This window comes from Palaemon carinicauda, chromosome 1 (assembly GCF_036898095.1).
Source record: "Palaemon carinicauda isolate YSFRI2023 chromosome 1, ASM3689809v2, whole genome shotgun sequence".
Lineage (NCBI taxonomy): Eukaryota > Metazoa > Arthropoda > Malacostraca > Decapoda > Palaemonidae > Palaemon > Palaemon carinicauda.
In genome coordinates this window covers 73,537,456-73,557,455 of record NC_090725.1, presented here as the reverse complement: position 1 = coordinate 73,557,455, position 20,000 = coordinate 73,537,456, and the positions used below count along the sequence as shown (strand labels likewise).

Below are 20,000 nucleotides of genomic sequence, written 5' to 3'. Positions count from 1 at the left end.
CTACCTCATTGATCCTTTCTCCTTCTAATGATATTTCATCTTCCATAGCATACTCCGTTCTCATCGTCTCTGTCTTTCTTCTATATATATTCAGCCCAACCTCGTGTGATTTCTCATGCATTCTGTTAAGCAAGCATTGCAAATCCTGTGGTGTTCTGCTAACAAGGACAGCATCATCAGCATACTCTATGTCTGCTAAATTCCTATCACCAAATCAGTCCAATCCTTCTCCACCATCTCCGACTGTTCTACGCATTACAAAATCCATGTGGAGGATAAATAACATAGGTGACAACAGACTCCCTTTGAGTACTCCACTGTTCACTGGAAATTCATTTGATAAGACTCATTAACATTAACTTTGCACTTGCTATGCTCATGAACAGACTTAATCAAATTTACATATTCAAGAGGAATTCCATAATAACGCAGGACTCTAAATTAAATTGGCCGGTGCACACTATCAAATGTAACTGTGTGTCCCAAGACTTCACCACCAACTGACTGATATATGTTCTTAATATCACACCATTCTTCATTAATTGTCTGCTCATCTTTCTCTTAGAGTCTCTAAGATTACAAATCGATTCCTACATTCTATTGCAAATGTTTCTCTGTGCTCTTCTAAAAGTTTAGTTTTATCAAACCTATATATTCTATCTACCTTCCTGTTGGGTGCGTTCAGTTTTAATTTTAGTGGCAATGAGGAGCTGGTGATCACTACCAATATTCGCACCTCAATAGCTTCTTACATCTCTCCGAGTCCTCCTCTCTTTATTAATGGCTATGTGATCTTTTTTATTTTTGTAATTGCCGCACGGTGATGTCCATGTATACTTGTAGATGTTTTTGCATTGAAAAAGAGTGCTTCCGATGACAACATTGTTTCCTGAACAGAAACTTAACGAATTGTGCTCCATTTATATTTGCAACTTCGCCAAGAACCTCGACTCCCTTCACATTCTCTGTCCCTTGATTATTACTTCCAACTTTAGCATTGAAGTCGCCAATTACAATTTTTATATCTCTCTGGGATCTCATCTATTACACTGCATTTCTTCATAGTATTCATCTTTCCTTTCTTCAGGGGATTCATTTTTTAGGGCATAGCTAACTATAATACTCATTTTGCACTGCTCTTATTTGAACTTTTCTAGTAACAGTCTACTGTTTACAGCTCTCCACTCGTGTAATGCCTTTTCTGCTCTTGGTCATCTTCATTCCTACTCCTTCTCTTGCACCTCCATCTTATCTTCCTGAGTAGATATGTATATTGCCTTGGTGTAAAGTTTCCTTACCAATCCCCTTACAACATGTTTCATTTAGGGCCAAGATATCCAAACTATATTTTATAAATTCTCTCTCCACTTGCTGTAACTTCCCAGTCTGATTTATGGTTCTAACGTTCTAATTACCTATTTTCAATTTTTCTTTAGTATTTATAAATCAGGAGACTCTTAGCACCACACTACACCCGGGACTGGGGGCCATTCTTTCTTCTCCTTTTTCCATGACTTAACTAAATCCATGGAGGATTCATTGGCTATATACATTAAAGGATAGCCAGTTCCATGTGATGCGCAGTGCCTATCTAGCTAAGGCAAATGACCCCTGTCAGTCCATACTAATTCTAGTAAGATCAGCTGCCCAGCATCAGGAGTAAAAGCCGAAGAGACAGTTTGTCCTTTGCCTTAAACCCAATGCATCACCCTACTGCCAGTGACTTCATCGAGATTTAGGAGGTATTTCCTCCTCACCCAAAGTTCTCATATACACACATATATATACATATATATACATGTATATATATATATATACATGTATGTATATATACACATATATGTATATATACACATATATGTATATATACATACATAAATATATATATATGTATATATAATGTACACTAACAACAATAACATATGTAGTCGCCTTTAGTCCACTGCAGGAGAAAGCCCTCAGACATATCTGAGGTTTGACCAATTTTTATCATCATGCTGGCAAGTGCGGAGTGGTGATGGTGGGAGATTTTGGTTTGACCGCTCAGAGCAAAGTATGACGATTCATAAAAACCTTTTACCTCCTAAAGGTATCCCCACTCAGAAATGATTATATATATATATATATATATATATATATATATATATATATATATATATATATATATATATACTCGTATATATCTTCCATAACCAGTTCACTGCAGGACAAAGGCCTCAAACATGTTTATCCACTCACTGTTTTTCGTCTTTTTAAGTCGGTCTATACCCGCAAATTTTTTTATCTCCTCAATCCATCGTCTTCTCTTCCTTCCCCTGCTTAGCTTGTAATATCTAGGGACCCATTCTGTTATTCTTAATGTCCATCTATTTTCTGTCATTTTAATTATATGTCCTGCCCATGCCCATTTCTTTTTCATAGGCCTACATGTTTTTAGAATATCCTCTACTTAAGTTTGCTGTCGTATCCATGTTAGCTCTTTTCCTTTCTCTTTGTGTTATTTCCATTATTATTTTCTTTATTTGAAGAGACTATAGTCCATTTCTTTTAGCGATACATATTTGCACCGACTCGCGGCGGTGCCCTTTTAGCTCGTTAAAGTTTCCTGATCGCTGATTGGTTAGAAATATCTTGTCCAACCAATCAGCGATCCGGAAACTTTTCCGAGCTAAAAGGGCACCGCCGCGAGTCGGTGCAAATATGCATCGCTAAAAGAAATGGACTATAGGGTTCGATCCCTGTATTAGCTAGAAATTTATTTCTGTTTGAGCCTGAAATTGTGATGATTTTCATCCCTATTGACTTATTAGTGGTAATTCAATTTTAAGCTCTAAATTAGGTCACCTGGTGGGTCGGGAAGTCGGTCAAAACTCGCTGGTATGAGACTGGTCTCACCAGGTAAATCGAGAAATGCCGTTAGCACATAGGTTCCGACTTCCGTCGAGCCTCTGGTGGAATGATTGATAGCGACCGGACCTTTCATTTGGAGAGACTGGGATTCGAACCCAGATTGATATATATATATATATATATATATATATATATACATATATATATATATATGTATGTATGTATATGTATATTTATATATATATATGTATGTATGTATATATATATATATATATATATATATGTGTGTGTGTGTGTATATATATATATATATATATAAATATATATATATATATATATATATATATATATATATATATGTATGTATGTATGTATGTATGTATATATATGTGTATATATAGGCCCTATATATATATATATATATATATATATATATATATATATATATATATATATATATATAGATAGATAGATACACGTCATTGTCGGAGATGTCTTTGTCTTTATCATCGTCGTCTTTGATGACGGTCGTCTCCGTCGAGGTCAACATCAAGTATACTCAATTTATTTCAATGAGGCACATTTGCACCGACTCGCAGGGGTGCCCTTTTAGCTCGGAAAAGTTTCCTGATCGCTGATTGGTTAGAATTATCTTGTTCAACCATTCAGCGATCAGGGAACTTTTCCGAGCTAAAAGGGCACCGCTGAGAGTCGGTGCAAATCTGCCCCACTAAAAAGAATTGACTATAGTAGTCCTCGTCGTTGAAATCGTCTTCTGTGAAGTTTTTGTCTTCGAAGTCATTGACGTACAGTAAATGATGTGTCTTTTCCATAAGGATGTTTTTCATGTAAGTCCTTAAACTTGCTGGTCCTTCTCTTCAATCAGCGTTTGGCCTTAAGGGATTCGTCCATGCTTCTTCCATTCTGTCCATGTAGATCAGTGGTTCCCAAACTATCTTACCTGACGCCCCCTTTTTGGTTCCAGTAGACCCCTGCTCCCCCACTCCTCCCTTTTTTTTTATATGAAATGATTCTTACATTTATTTCTTAGCATTGTACTGGAAAATAGATTTCTGTTTGTATAACTTTTTAATAATGAAAGCCACTCAAACAAACAAAAAATAGTACATTCCACTAACTAAAAACGAAACATTTGGTTCAAAGTTAGCGAAAAAAAAGTTTGAACATTAGCAAATTGGCAAAATTGAGTTGCAATTTTAAGAATAAATAATTTGAAAACATGGCATATAATATTTGGAAATACTCATGAGACAGGCACAATTTCTGGTCAAATTTAGTGAGATGGATGCATGTATGTAATGACAGATATTTGTTCTTTTAATGATTTTATTATTCTATTAAACAAGTAATTTCGAGCAGATGACTTCACGCCCCCCTAGTGGGGCGCGCCCCCCCCGTTTGGGAACCACTGATGTAGATAATGAGCGTCCACTTTCGTTGTAGATTATGCCTCTCTTTTCATTAATGGTCCAAGTTTTAGACAGATGAGGTACCATTTATGGTTTCCCTATATTTTAAAGGTTAAAAGTGTCTGGTTTCAGTTCCAGTTCCATCAGAATAGATGCTCACCAGAACGTCAGCCGGGCAAGCCCAACCCCCCCACTGTGGTGCCCTACCACAGCAGTAGCCTCCCCAGTAAACAGCTTAAACTCACGGCCCTGGGCGGGGATCGATCTCTTGCCACGCGAATGCGAGGCAAACACGTTACCACTGTACTAGCCAGGAGGCTAATACAGTATTAATTTTCAGCCGTACATTTCTGATTTCTCTATTCAAATCTTCTTTCATCTTTTGCAATTCTTCCCATGATTCTCTAAATAGAACTAAGCCATCTGCAAATTTTGAATTATTAAAGTATTCTCCTTTATTGTTAATTCTTACATTTTCCCAATTTAAATTCATGGAAACTTCTTCTAGACATGCTGTGAATAATTCAGGTGAGATAGGGTCTACTTGTCTAACTCCTTTCTAGACATGCTGTGAATAATTCAGGTGAGATAGGGTCTACTTGTCTAACTCCTTTCTAGACATGCTGTGAATAATTCAGGTGAGATAGGGTCTACTTGTCTAACTCCTTTGTAGACATGCTGTGAATAATTCAGGTGAGATAGGGTCTACTTGTCTAACTCCTTTCTAGACATGCTGTGAATAATTCAGGTGAGATAGGGTCTACTTGTCTAACTCCTTTCTAGACATGCTGTGAATAATTCAGGTGAGATAGGGTCTACTTGTCTAACTCCATTGTAGACATGCTGTGAATAATTCAGGTGAGATAGGGTCTACTTGTCTAACTCCTTTCTCAATTGAAATGCTCTCACTATCTTAGTGTAGTTCTAAGATTGCTGTACTTCTCGTGTAGCTATCTTCAAGGGTTCTAACATAAGATTCATCTATTCCTTGTCTTTGAAATTTTGGTCTGATTGGATACAGCAAACTAACATAGTATGAGTGGCCCTGTAATAGTGTTTTTTTTTAAATAACTCCTAAAATAACTGATGGATTTCCATGATATTAAAGCAGGGAGCGCTTCATACAATGGCCTAATTTTGTGAAATACTGTGCATTGCCAATTACATTTCATTAACTTTTTTACTTAAGAAAATGAGGCTAAAGCCAGTCTTAGCCACCCACACATTCGCAAAAGTGATGACGTCCCTCAGTGACGTTGTTATCATTTTTCTTCCCCTGTACCTCCCATCCCCCGTATTGTTAAACGCCTGTTTAACTCCATAGATAATTGTCATATGACCTACCCCAAGAAATACGAAATTCTTTGTCAGGAAAAGTTCAGCATACCTGGTAATGTGATTCGTGACTTTAGACTTTATTTAAACACAAGACCAACGTTTTATATCTTACCCACTCACTTACATTGAAGATCAAGAATGAGACTTATGACAGGAGACGAAAGAACCCATGCTAACCCTACACTTCGCACTTCAAGCGAGTGTTGGTAAAGCAATAGAAATATAGTTTTCTTTAGGTTAAGCCGTAGGACTGATTCTTCCATACAACACAGGTTACTCGATACATCAATTGCCAGGAAGAAAATGACAGAGAGCATTGTTTGATATAATTTATCATATCAATTTCACCAGAGAGAGTAGCTTGAATTCCTTAGAAGGTAGACTTCTAGAAGATGTTTCATATAAGGGCATTGACATCGGCCATTTGAAAAATTTTGAAATCATATATATATATATATATATATATATATATATATATATATATATATATATATATATATATATATACATATTATATATATATATATATATATATATATATATATGTGTGTGTGTGTGTGTTCATACATACATAAGATTTATTATATTTCAATCTATAGTTTTATATATTTATTTACGTTATAAGTACCAGTACCTATTTTTGTTACTTAAAAGGTATGTGACAAATATCATTGCGACTTTGTCACTGGAATTATTCCAGACTTCAATTAATGAACCAATCAACCTTACTTTGAGAAATCCATTGACATTGTCTACATGCCAAGCTGATATACTCGTATCAAAGTATTCATTAGCTTTGCTTTTCCAAAATAATGTTATCACCAATTGCTGGAAACCATAGATTTATGAGGGATGAAAAAAAAAAAAAAAACAAGAAATGGACACTTATACATTTTACTCATCATCACTCTCATGGAAAATTTTTTTTTCTATTTCTACTAATGTTTTTATTTCATTTTATTTTATTTTATTTTATTTTTTAGTCGCAAATCTAAAATTTGTAGGAGTCCGAGTAGAATATCTCTCAGTGCGATTCCACACCCCTGTTTTAAACCTCTTCTATTATGTTTGATAATTTGTGTTAACCATCTAATCATTATCTACCACCATAAAACATTTTATTGCTCTTCCGGCTCATTTTATATGTGCAGTACACAGTCTTTCCTAACAGGGATTTACTCGGTAGCCTAATAACAATGGGAATGAAGGAAAGAAGGCAAGAAGGAAGGTGGGGGGGGGGGATTACTAGGATAGCCATAGGTGTAAACACCGAAGGAGGGTTGGGGGAACCTCTGCGTCACAGTTACGTGATTAAGTACCACTTCTTCGAAACGCTCTGAAGGAAGGGAAGAAGTTCCTCTTTTTTTTCTAAGAGTAAACGGGCTAATTAAGCACATCTGTCAATTCATTGTACCACCAAAAATTAGGCCAATGTTTGAAACATTCATTACTGTAGTTTCATGGAAATTCATAAGCCGGTTTGTTAGATATTTGGGAAAAACACGGCCTCTGGAAACGATAGTAGTATAGCTTTGCTGATCATGGTGTTGCTGAAACCATTTCATTTATGTATTTATATGATAGATGTGTTTACACACAATTTTTGTATATATATATATATATATATATATATATATATATATATATATATATATATATATATATATATATATATATATATATATATGTATATATATATATACACACACACACATAGTTGGACCTTGGTATTCGTGCATTTTATTTTTGCAGATTTGGTCATTTGTGATATATATATATATATATATATATATATATATATATATATATATATATATATATATATATATATATATATATATATACAGTTGGCCCTTGGTATTCGTGCATTTGATTTTTGCAGATTTGGTCATTTGTGATACCGAGAAGCTAATACAACTGTAAAGATGATATGCAGCATAAATAATGGCAATGTTTTCTTTATTTTTCTTATTGAATATAAAATCACCTACTCGCAGTTTCACTGTAACTACTCTCGCTGTTAGAAATTTTAAAGGCGACCGAGCGATACAGAACATGCCATCTTTTTAGCTAACACATGTAAACTATTCAGTGATAAACCCTTTGTAAAGCAATTCTAATATAGTAATGAAATGATTAAAAGTTCATACGTACATTATATTTAAGTAATATTCTATATATGATATCTAATGCAGAAGAAAAATATAAATATGCATTGTTGTTAAGAGAAATCTCTCTTTCTCTCTCTCTCTCTCTCTCTCTCTCTCTCTCTCTCTCTCTCTCTCTCTCTCTCTCTCTCTCTCTCTCTCTCTCTATGAAAAAATGTAAAGATTTTGAAATTGGACTATTTTTATTCATTGTATGCTTGAATAATTTTATATCAGAAGAATTGTTATTTAAATGAAAGAAAATAATGAAATTAGAATTTATGTAGAACTATCGTTAACTTCCTTATTTGTTAACGAAAAAAATACATATTTTAAAATAAGCCTTTTTAAAATGACCACATCGTGATAATATGAAATTTGTTTGTGTTTAATTATCTCAAGTTTTGATATGTTTACTTTAATGCACCAGATTAAACATGAGATTATCCTCCCCCCCCCGCCCCCACCGTTTCTCTTTATTCATAAATCACTCGCAGCTGTCAACTTTTTTTTTTTTCATTCAGATCACGCGATGAATAATTAACAAATAGCAGGGGACTGGAAATTATTGTGGGGGATAATTATTATTATTATTATTATTATTATTATTATTATTATTATTATTATTATTATTGTTATTATTATTATTATTATTATTATTAGCTAAGCTATAGCCATAGTTGGAAAAGCAAGATACTATAAGCCCAAGGGCTTCAACAAAGAAAATAGGCCCGTGAGGAAAAGAAATAAGGATATGAATAAATGATATGAGAAATAATGAACAATTGAAATAGAATATTTTAAAAACTGTAACAACATCTAAACATATCTCATATGTAAACTATCAAAAGACTTATGTCAGCCTGTTCAACATAAAAATATTTGCTGCAAGATTGAACTTTTGAAGTTCTACAGATTTAACTACCCGATTAGGAAGATCTTTCTACAACTTGGTCACAACTGGAATAAAACTTCTAGAATACTGTGCAGTATTGAGCCTCATGATGGTGAAGGCCTGTCTATTAGAATTAACTGCATGCCTAGTATTACGAACAGAATGGAACTGTCCTGGAAGATCTAAATGTAAAAGATGATCAGAACTATGGAAAATCTTAGGCAACATACATAACGAACTAATTGAACGATGTTGCCAAAGATTAATATCTAGGTCAGGGATAAGAAATTTAATACAACGTAAGTTCCTGTCTAACAAATTAAGATGAGAATCAGTAGCTGAAGACCAGAGAGGAGAACAATAGTCGAAACAAGGTAGAATGAAAGAATTAAAACACTTCTTCAGAATAGATTGATCACCATTTTAAAGACTATCTCAATTTTTCAATTTTTTTGTGCAATTGAAGAAGACACAGACCTAATGTGTTTCTCAAAAGTAAATTTGCTGTCGAGAATCACACCTAAAATTCTAAGAGTCGTACAGAGTTAAAGAAACTTATCAATGCTGAGTTCTGGATGTTGAGGAGCCACTGTCCTTGATCTACTTACAATCATATTTTCAGTTTTCGTATCTTGTGCTATATTTGAAGAGGTTTATTTTTTTAAGAAAAAGTTAGGGTTTCCGTTAAGAAATAAGAGACAAAGAGAAGAAAAACTTTACTTTATCAAACAAACAAATGATACTATATCTGTTTTAAGGCCAGGTGTCTATCGTTATATTTCAAGGATAATTTTTATTTATACTATGATTTAAACACGCTTGTATAGTCATCTTTTTAATTTCATTTAGGTGTTTAAACTAAAATGCTTGTATTAATTTATAATGCAGGAAGGAATCTAATATTATTAAATGGAATTAATGACCAGAAAATAATTAGACAAAAACGATGAAATGAAGGGAAATGAATTAAAAAAGATTAAGCATATATAACAAGGATTTTTACTGTGAGCTATGGAAAAGACACGCACATACAGAGAGAGAGAGAGAGAGAGAGAGAGAGAGAGAGAGAGAGAGAGAGAGAGAGAGATGAATGTGTGTGCGTTAGAAAGCGCATCACGATTTTATTGCTAGAACTTCGTAATCATTAGTGATGTTTTGAGGGATTTTTTTTTTTTTTTTTTTTTTTTTTTTGACCTGTGGTAAACCAGATATTTATATTTTCATTGAAAACGATAGATGTCAGGCCGCCACTAAACTTGAAACCAATCAATCAATCATTGAAAATGAATTACTAAGATTGTACAGTAGTTACAGTACTGTAGTGTATACAAAACCATAAAACATGGCATTTGATTTTGTCAGCTCAGACTGACTAGTTTAATCATGACTTTTAAAAGCTAATTTTGCTTCATTAAAGATTTTTTTCAAATTTTGCTTTTAATTTCGGTGTATTTCAACCATCAACGATTAGTGAGTTTTTTACTCTACAGTATCAGCGAGTGTAGTTAGATACAACTAAGTGTTTTGTTGTTACTTATACATAGTGTGGTGTGGCAATGACTTTCATATTTTGAGTTGTCCTACTTAGTAATGTACAGTTATTCTAAAAAGTAGTATGAACAACCTAATTGAAAGAATGTGAAAATAATGTACTGCAGTACAGTTGGTTACATTATGTTTCAGTCAACCGCAGGTCAGCAATGGGCAGTGATTTGGTAAGTTAGACCTACTCTAGCACAGCAAGGCTTAACGAATTCTCAATCGCCGCGCCTGTCTCTGTTACCTAATTCCCGCGAATAAGGGTGGCCTACTGTGCATATATGTATATATATATATATATATATATATATATATATATATATATATATATATATATATATATATACTGTATATATATATGTATATAGAATATATATATATATAAATATATATATATATATATATATTAGAGATAGATATATAAATACACACACTCACGCCTTTGAGCCGTTCCTGGTTTTAAGGAATTCTGCATGCAAACAATCATTTAATTACTGTTTTTGTATGTTATATGTACTGTATACTGCACTACAGCTGTGAATGAATTCCAATGTAATAATAATATAATACTGTACAATTTTCTTAGAAATTGTCATATATATATATATATATATATATATATATATATATATATATATATATATATATATATATATATATATATATATATATATATATATATATATATATATATACACACACACACACACACGTACATATACACCTCTTAATGTGCTGTCATCCCGCCAGTAATCATTATCAATAATTTTACCCCAAAAAATATTGTGGAATTCTTTTTTATTACCTGTACTCAAGGTCATTATTAAAATCTTAACCATGGTGTTTTCCCCCTTAATCTTGTATTTTCCTTAATCTATTCTGAGTTATCGGGAATAATAAAATACTGACAGCGTAGGGATTCCCTTTTTTTTGCATAAATATGATATGCTTGAATATTTATTCTCATAGTGAGACCGGTGATGTCACCAATAAGACAAAAATACTAACTCAAGTCAAATCTCTTCCTTTTTTCTCTCGTGGTTATAATACACATTTTATTCTCGTCACGTGTCAGAGGCTGTGATTTCTATACACACATATATATAACGTATTTATATGCATTTATATAGAATATGTAATATATATACATATAATGCATATATACATACATACAGTTGGCCCTCCTTATCTGCAGGTATTGCATTCAAGTCTTTCTTACTGGTAAGGAATTTTGTTGATAATAAGTATCCCTAAACTCAATGGATGTTACTTTTTTGCAATATTTATCCAATATATTGATATAACTCTGTAAATGTATATTACACCACAACAATGAATATACATTGCATTCTTATATTGGCTATACTAATTCTCTCTCTCTTTCTCTCTCTCTCTCTCTCTCTCTCTCTCTCTCTCTCTCTCTCTCTCTCTCTCTCTCTCTCTCTCTCTCTCTCCATCATATACATTAATACCTTTCAATATGCTGTACTACAGTGAAATATTAATACTGTGTACTTTATATTGTTTTTTTGCAATAACAAGATACTGTTCAGTATAATGATAATAGTCTACATATCTTATCACATACTTTGCTTATATCATTAAACCTTTAATAATCACTCCCAATAGCTTATTAATTGTACCATATATTCTCAACGTCTTCCACGTTGCCTCTTTGTCAATTCTATTGGCTTTTCCTTAGTTCGTGTATACCACATGATGCCTTTTCTGTGTATTTCCAAACTGTTTACATTTTTTTTGGAATACTCAAAGTACTACAGCTTCTCACTATTAATCCAATTATTTTCTGGAGTTTTCAGTATCTGTCAATTTCTTTCCTTACATTTCTTAACATTCAATTCCATAGGTATTCTCAAACAAAGCATTTTGTTCCTGCACCAGTTAGGTCTCTCTCTTCCACCTCCCTCATTTAACAAATCTGTAAAAAACTAATTCCTTCGGCATTGGACTGTGTTCAGTTCAGAGAGCCTCTCTCCAGTTAAATCTTTTATCCTGAGATGCATGTTTATTAACGTTGCTCTCTGCATTTACTTCCTGGTAAACAACTTTGTATCTTCTCTGAAGTTTTTACTCACTTGTCTTTTTCATTTCACACTTTCATCCTGACTACCCTATCTACTGTTGTATATATCTGCACTTGATATCTTCTCTTGTGCAGCTATATCAAATATCTTCTCTTTAGTTTCATTACTTACTCTTTTTATTCCTTCTTCCTTTCCTATATCCATGAATGCTCCCTACCGTCACTATGACCTCATTTTGAGATTTACAAACTCCTCTTCCATTCAAGCTTCTGTAACCATTTCAAACTTACTTCATTTTTCCATCAGGAGGCTAGAGGATATTAAAACAAATTCCTTCTGATTCATTTCAGTACTGGCTTTTATTCTGTGCAGGCAAGCCTTCAGGTTGTTATCGAGAGACGGTGTAAATGCAACTAACATTTTTTCAGGAGACAGCGAGCTTTTATAACAGGATCAGTGAATGAAGGTCACAAAAAATCAAACAGATTGATACTAGCAGATACAGGCACAAATAGGTTATCAGTGCGAGGGGAGAGCGATGACGACAGTATACAAATAAAAAGAAATACCGTTACAGTGAGCGGCCATGTGTGATACACGTGTGATGCATGGTTCCCCCCCCCCCTAAAAAAGATATTCATGTGAAATAGGTCGCCCTGCTCCTGAGAGGCGTACTGTAGGTGGGTTGTCTGGCTGGAGATATGCAGTTTTAGGCCATCAATGAAGATCCTATATTCTTTGTCACGCATGTTGAGGAGGAATGCTTTCGGAGTACAATGGATCACGAGGAAAGGGCCCATGTAAGGGGGCGTTAATGGTGGCTTGCTTGTGTCGTTGCTCTGAAAAACGTGCTTTGCTGAGTGCAGATCTGTCTGTATATATTGCTTAGCTGGGGGGCTTATAAGTTTGATGGCATTGAGTAAATTTTCTCACAGCATAACTTAGGCGCTGGATATTGTCAGAGGAGGCTGCAAAGGTAGAAAATTTGGCAGGAACGACTAATGGGTCGCCAATCACCATTTCAGCTGCTGAGATATCCAGGGTGTCTTTAGAAGTGGTCCTTAGTCCCAGGATAGCCCAGACAAATCAGTTGGAGTCCTTGCAGCGGGACACCAAAGCTGCTTTGAGGTACGGTGAAAACAATCAACCATACTGTTGGCAGCAGGGTTGTATGCCCTTGTCTGATGAAGGGTTTTAACAAGGAGATTCGCTAATGATGTCCACAATTGAGAGGTGAAGTTATACCCCTGATGGAAGTAATATGCTTAGGGATACCAAATCTCACTATCCATTCTGAGTGTAAGTTAGATGTACATGAGGCGGGCATTGCAGTTTCCATGGGAATGGCTTCAGGCCTATGAGTGGAGCAGTCGAGGATGGTAAACAGGTAACAATGTCCTCGTGGTGTGGGTAAGGGACCTACAACATCGATGTGAATGTGGACAAAGCGATGTTGAGGTTGAGGAAAGGTGCCCTTTCCTGAATCGTGTGTCGATATACTTTTTGAGGTTTGGCATGAAGTACAGGCGTGAGCCCAATCCTTAGTATCCTTAGTAATGCCATGCCAAATGAACTTTGTCTTCAGTAGCTGTGCAGTAGAATGGCACGAGGGATGCAAAAGGCCATGAATGAAATCAAACACCTGTCAGTGCATGGGAGAAGGTATCCACGGTCTAAGTCTACCAGCACTGACGTCAGAGAAGAGGATAGTGTTGGAGTCATCGAGAGGGACGTCCTTGGTACTCTGAATCTTTTCGTTGGGCTTCTGTCAAGGCATTGTAATCCAATCCCAGGTGAATGGCAGCCAATGTTTCTTGACAGGGAATCAGCAAATATTCTTCATTTTCCCAGGGACGTGTTGAAGGGTACAATTATATTCAGCCACGGCGGAGAGATGTCACCGTTGACAGGTGGACCAGGTGTCGCACTATCAAGAGAAGGCATGCACTAGAGGCAAGTGGTCCATGCAAATGACAAAGGGTATACCTTCCAAGAAGTGGTAAAAGTGACGGACAGCCAAATATATCGCTATAACACCAGCAATTCACAGTCGAAGGTAGAGTAGCCGGATTCTGCCTTGGACATTTTCCTAGTGAAGAAGGCCAATGGATGGGACGAGCCAATGACCACCTGCTCTAGGACTGTCACAATAGCGATGTCGCTGGCATTGGTGGAGAGAAGGAGAGGTGCATGTGGCACGGGAAAAGTGAGAGCAGCGGCATTCTTTGCGTTATAGAAGGTTGCTTGTTGAAGGGGACCCCACTTGAGATCTTTAGACTTGGGGGAGGTGTAGAGGAGGACAATAGTGGTGGTGATGGCTGTTAGGAAACGGTGATAATAGTTGATCATGCCCAAGAATTCTTGCAGTGGTTTGACGGTCGAGAGTGTGGAGAATTTCTGAACAGCTGCTACCTTCTCAGGGAAGGGGTGTACTCCTTCAGGAGTGATGCGTGCCCTAATTACGACACTTCGTTGGCGCCAAAGGTGCACTTGTCGTACCGGACTACAAGGCTGTTTTGTTGCAGGCGGTCGAGCACAATGCGCAGGTGACGGAGGTGTTCCTCTTTTGAGGAGAAGAACACAAGTATGTCGTCCAAGTAACATACACAGAAGGAGAGGTCCCCTAAGATGCCGTCCATGAGACGTTGAAAAGTGGCCCCAGCATTATGAAGGCCAAAACAGGAGTAATTGAAGGTGTATGTACCGAAGGGGGTGGTGATGGCGGTCTTTGGGATGTCTTCTGGGTTCAGGGGCACCTAATAATATCCCTTTAAGAGGTCGAGCTTGGAGAAAACCTTCACTTTTATACATGTAATAGACCCTATGCTTCTTAAAAACAGAAAAACTCTCAGATTCCGATAAATTGTTGGACATTTTTATTTCCAAAAACATAGATTTTTCTGTTCTAAAGACTCTACATTCACAAGAAAACTGTCGTATAGTTAAAATAATGTCACACACTGCATTTGGGAGCTGTCTCATGAGGTGTGCACATGAAAAACCCATGGGTCAATTTCAAATGACCATTACAGTACATAATCTTGTTAAAATAACTTTGGTTCTTTTGCCTTTCTGGTCTTATGATTTCCATGGAGGAACAATTGGCTTGATATGTTTCAGTTTATGATTTTCTGATTCATTATTCCACAAAGTTTGCCATTTATATATCATATGGTTTATGTATTTAAAAAAATATCTTAAATTTTCGTATTTATATTTCAAAGAATCTAAAGTTATGATTTATCAGTTTTGTTGAATGTTTTCCGAATTTCCAAATATTTTTTAATCGAATTTTCACCACCATAACCTTTTATATTAAAGTGTAGTTCTAAAACTCAATGTAGTCCTGAAGAAGGGTCACGAAGTGATCCGAAACACGTGTCAACACCAAACAGTAAATGGTGAAAATTAAATGTATTTCTGCTGTTATCCTGAAAACTATCTGCTGGACTATCTGTCCGAGGAGAAGACGTCTTCGATTTTTGGACGTTGAGACGTTGTCCACTCATTATAAACGTGGAGTAACATGCCCAAGTAACGTGTTTAGAAGTGGCAAGGCATGGATCAAAGTCTATAGACCTTGGCATGGATAACCTAAATAGAAGTGCAGAGGATACTTCACCAAGGTGAGAATGACGGGGCCAATAGAATTCAAGCTGCTGTGAGAGTGATGCGGTTATTATTATTATTATTATTACTTGCTAAGCTACAACCCTAGTTGGAAAAGCAGGATGCTTTAAGCCCAGGGACCCAACAGGGAAAATATCCCAATGAGGAAAGGAAACAAGGAAAAATAAAATAGTTCCAGATGAACTGGACTCAGGGATCAACGTAGTCTTCAAATATGGAACTTCTGAGAGAGCGAGTAAGCACGTCCTAAGCTGTGTTGTACAAAGGAGGCCAGTTTTGAAAGCCCTGCATCAACCCCTCTGCTTGAGCTGCATCGGAGAGAGAAGAAACGCGGCATGGATAGGAGTTCAGAAACTGTTTCGTTGCAAAGAAAATGCAGGAGCATTGAGACCACAATTTGTCATAAGGAAAGGCGTCGCTACAAATGGAATTGAGTCTGAGATCAATGCAAATCACACACCAAATTTTGGCGGGAACGTGTAAGCTTCACAATTTGGTCTGCTTTGGACAAGGGATGGCGTTCCTGAGGAACCGACGTCGGTCTGGCTGCAAACGATGGAATCGGGAGCTTCATGAAATTCCGTGAAGCCTTTTGAAAACTCATTTATGTATATAAAAAAATTAGCTTAAATTTTTGAATTTATATTTTCTAAGAAAATAAAGTTTTAATGTATAAATTTTGTCAAATGCTTTCCGAATTTCCAAATATTTTTGTATCAAATTTTCACCACCATAACCTTCATATGAAAGTGTAGTTCCAAAACTCAATGTAGTCCTGAAGAAGGGTCGCGAAATTATCTGAAGCACGTGTTAAAAACAAACAATAAATGGAGAGAAGTAAATATATTTTTGCTTTTAATCTGTAAACTATCTGCAGGACTAACTGTCGGAAGAGAAGCTGTCTTCGATCTTTTGGACGCCGCTGAGACGTTGTCTATTCATTAAATATATATATATATATATATATATATATATATATATATATATATATATATATATGCTTATGTATAAATACATGCATATATATACTTATATATACATATATTTACATATATATACATAAATATGGATATATATATATATATATATATATATATATATATATATATATATATATATATATATATACATATATTTACATATATATACATAAATATGTGTATATATATATATATATATATATATATATATATATATATATATATATACATATATATATATATATATATATATATATATATATATATATATATATATATATATATATATATATCGCTCACAGCAAACCAAATAATGATAATTATTTATTTATATATATATATATATATATATATATATATATATATATATATATATATATATAATTTAAATGTAAATTCATAGATAACTTTTATCTCATTTAATCTTCTTATAAATTAGATTTTATTTATATATTTTATGCACCTCAACTTCTGAAGAGTCTAATTTGACTCTGGTGTATTTAATCTCCTTCCCTGACGATCTGAACAGAATCTATAGCTATTGAAGCCATGGATTCTGTTCTGGCGTCAATAACGTTTTCTCCAGCTGTATTTGTGCCTGTGCTTGTAAAATTAACGTACGTCACCTTTAATACGGAGCGTTAGCATTCAGATGCATATGAAAAATCACAATGACATATTACACTGTAGCTTAGCCTTTATATTCTCATAAGAATGGTCTTCTACTCTTTGATATGCAGTATATGTTTATGTTGATAAGTGCAATAGAATGTAATGTCAAAGCATTTTGGCATATTTTAACTATATCAATGGTGATATTGTTGATGAAAAGTCTAGCCTTTTATGTATAAAAGCATTCACATTGTGATTAAAACGATGCTCACTCATTTTTGTAAAGATTTTATTCTTATTGACTTTTATTGGAATGGCAAATCTTTGAGTCAATTTCGTCTTCTCTGACTACTATTGTTGGATTCCTTCTGTTTTCCATCTTTTACCTTGAGAAGTTCTAATTTATCCTAAACTTCAGTCTTAACAGTTGAATATATTTCTTTCATCTTATTTTTTACTTTGATTTTACATTTTGAACAGTTCCTTGTTCATTATTCATTTTTGTTATGTGTGATTACATGTTACAATGATCATCTGCTTGTTTTTCTATTTGTTTCACTGTATTGAATATATTTCCTTCATCTTATTTTTTACTTTGATTTTACATTTTGAACAGTTCCTTGTTCATTATTCATTTTTGTTATGTGTGATTACATGTTACAATGATTATCATCAGTTTGTTTTTCTATTTGTTTCACTGTATAAACGCAGAGTCCTAAAAGCATATTATCATAATCAATTTAAATTTTGAAGTGTGTATTTTATTTCTTCTTTATGTTATAATTTGAATATTTATCCTTGCAGCGTCATGGTGGAAGGTTGCCGTTACGTGTTCGAGCTGTTCCAGAAGGGTCGGTCATTCCTACAAAAAATGTCCTGTTCACAGTGGAAAGCACAGATCCCGTCGTGCCCTGGGTTACGAATTTTTTTGAGGTTTGTGTTTTGTAACTGATGAAGACTTGCTTGAAATGTTGCCATATTCATTGTATTGTAGTGTTTCTGTCGTGGCAGGCTGAGTAGTTCATAGAGTGTTAATTGGTTTAGAAGATTTTAACTGTCTATCTTTATTGAAATGTTTTCATGAGTTATCTCTTGAAATATTCATCATGATACTGTACTGTACATCCATATTATATAATTGTAAAGGTATAAACCAATAAACTGCAACACACAGTTTTATAAATTTATATATATATATATATATATATATATATATATATATATATATATATATATATATATATATATATAATTATTTGTGTATATATACATATATAAATAATGTATATATATATATATATATATATATATATATATATATATATATATATATATACTGTATGTATGTATATATATATAATATATACTGTATGTATGTGTATATATATATATATATATATATATATATATATATATATATATATATATATATATATATTTATCCATACATATATATATATATATATATATATATATATATATATATATATATATATATATATATATATATATATATATATATATATATATATATATATTTTATAACAACTGAAGATAAAGAAAGGCAGTGTTGGGTGGAACACTTTAGTGAGGTCATGAATAGGAGATATGAAGGGAATAAGTTGATTGATATACCTGAAGCTGATAAAGACCTTGATGTGTCCATGAATGAATTTAGTGTATTTGACGTCGAAGTTATCATTAAAAAACTCAAGAGATGGAAAGCCCCTGGATACGATGGAATAACTACCGAGATGATATTGGCCGAAAATGAAGTGACTCCCAGACTACTCAGAAGATTATTTTGTAGAATGTGGCTTGAAGAAGCAAAACCTGATGAATGGGAGCTAGTAGTCTGAAGGAAAATAGAAGAAGAAAAGGAGACCTGACTAATTGCAATAATTATAGAGGCATCTCACTTACGTCAGTTGTCAGATGATATTGGCCGAAAATGAAGTGACTCCCTGAATACTTACCAGATTATTTTATAGAATGTGGCTTGAAGAGGCAAAACATGATGAATGGGAGCTAGTAGTCTTGAGGAAAATAGAAGAAAAAAAAGGAGACCTGACAAATTGCAATAATTATAGATGCATCTCACTTACGTCAGTTGTCATGAAAATATGGGCTATAGTATGCTTATTTTAAAGAAAATAGATAGAAAGATTGACGAAAAGCTGAGAGATGAACAAGAAGGATTTAGAAAATGTATAAGTTGTACAGACCAAGTTTTCATTTTAAGACATGTACAACAATGTGTCGAGTATAGAAATCCACTTTTGATGGCATTTGTGGAAGGAAAAAGCTTTTGATAGTGTTCACCGGCCAATTTTGTGTAGTGTTCTGCGTTATTATGAAGTTCCCCTTAGATATGTAAATTTGATTAAGTCTGTTCATGAGCATAGCAAGTGCAAAGTTATTGTTGTTGGTGGAGTCCTATCAAATGAATTTTCAATGAACGGTAGAGTACTCCAAAGGAATGTGTTGTCACCTATGTTGTTTATCATCCTCATGGATTTTGTAATGCATAGAAC

General features: G+C 34.2%; 1 protein-coding gene across 2 annotated transcripts in view; it reads left to right on the top strand.

The window, feature by feature from the left end:
- Nucleotides 1–20,000, top strand: part of LOC137648968 (nicotinamide phosphoribosyltransferase-like) — a 151,437-nt gene that overhangs the window by 76,123 nt on the left and 55,314 nt on the right. For both annotated transcript variants that reach the window (XM_068382143.1, XM_068382144.1), the window contains exon 4: nucleotides 18,271–18,399. In XM_068382143.1, coding sequence (XP_068238244.1) covers nucleotides 18,271–18,399 — 129 coding nt within the window. The remainder of the gene's footprint in view (nucleotides 1–18,270; nucleotides 18,400–20,000) is intronic.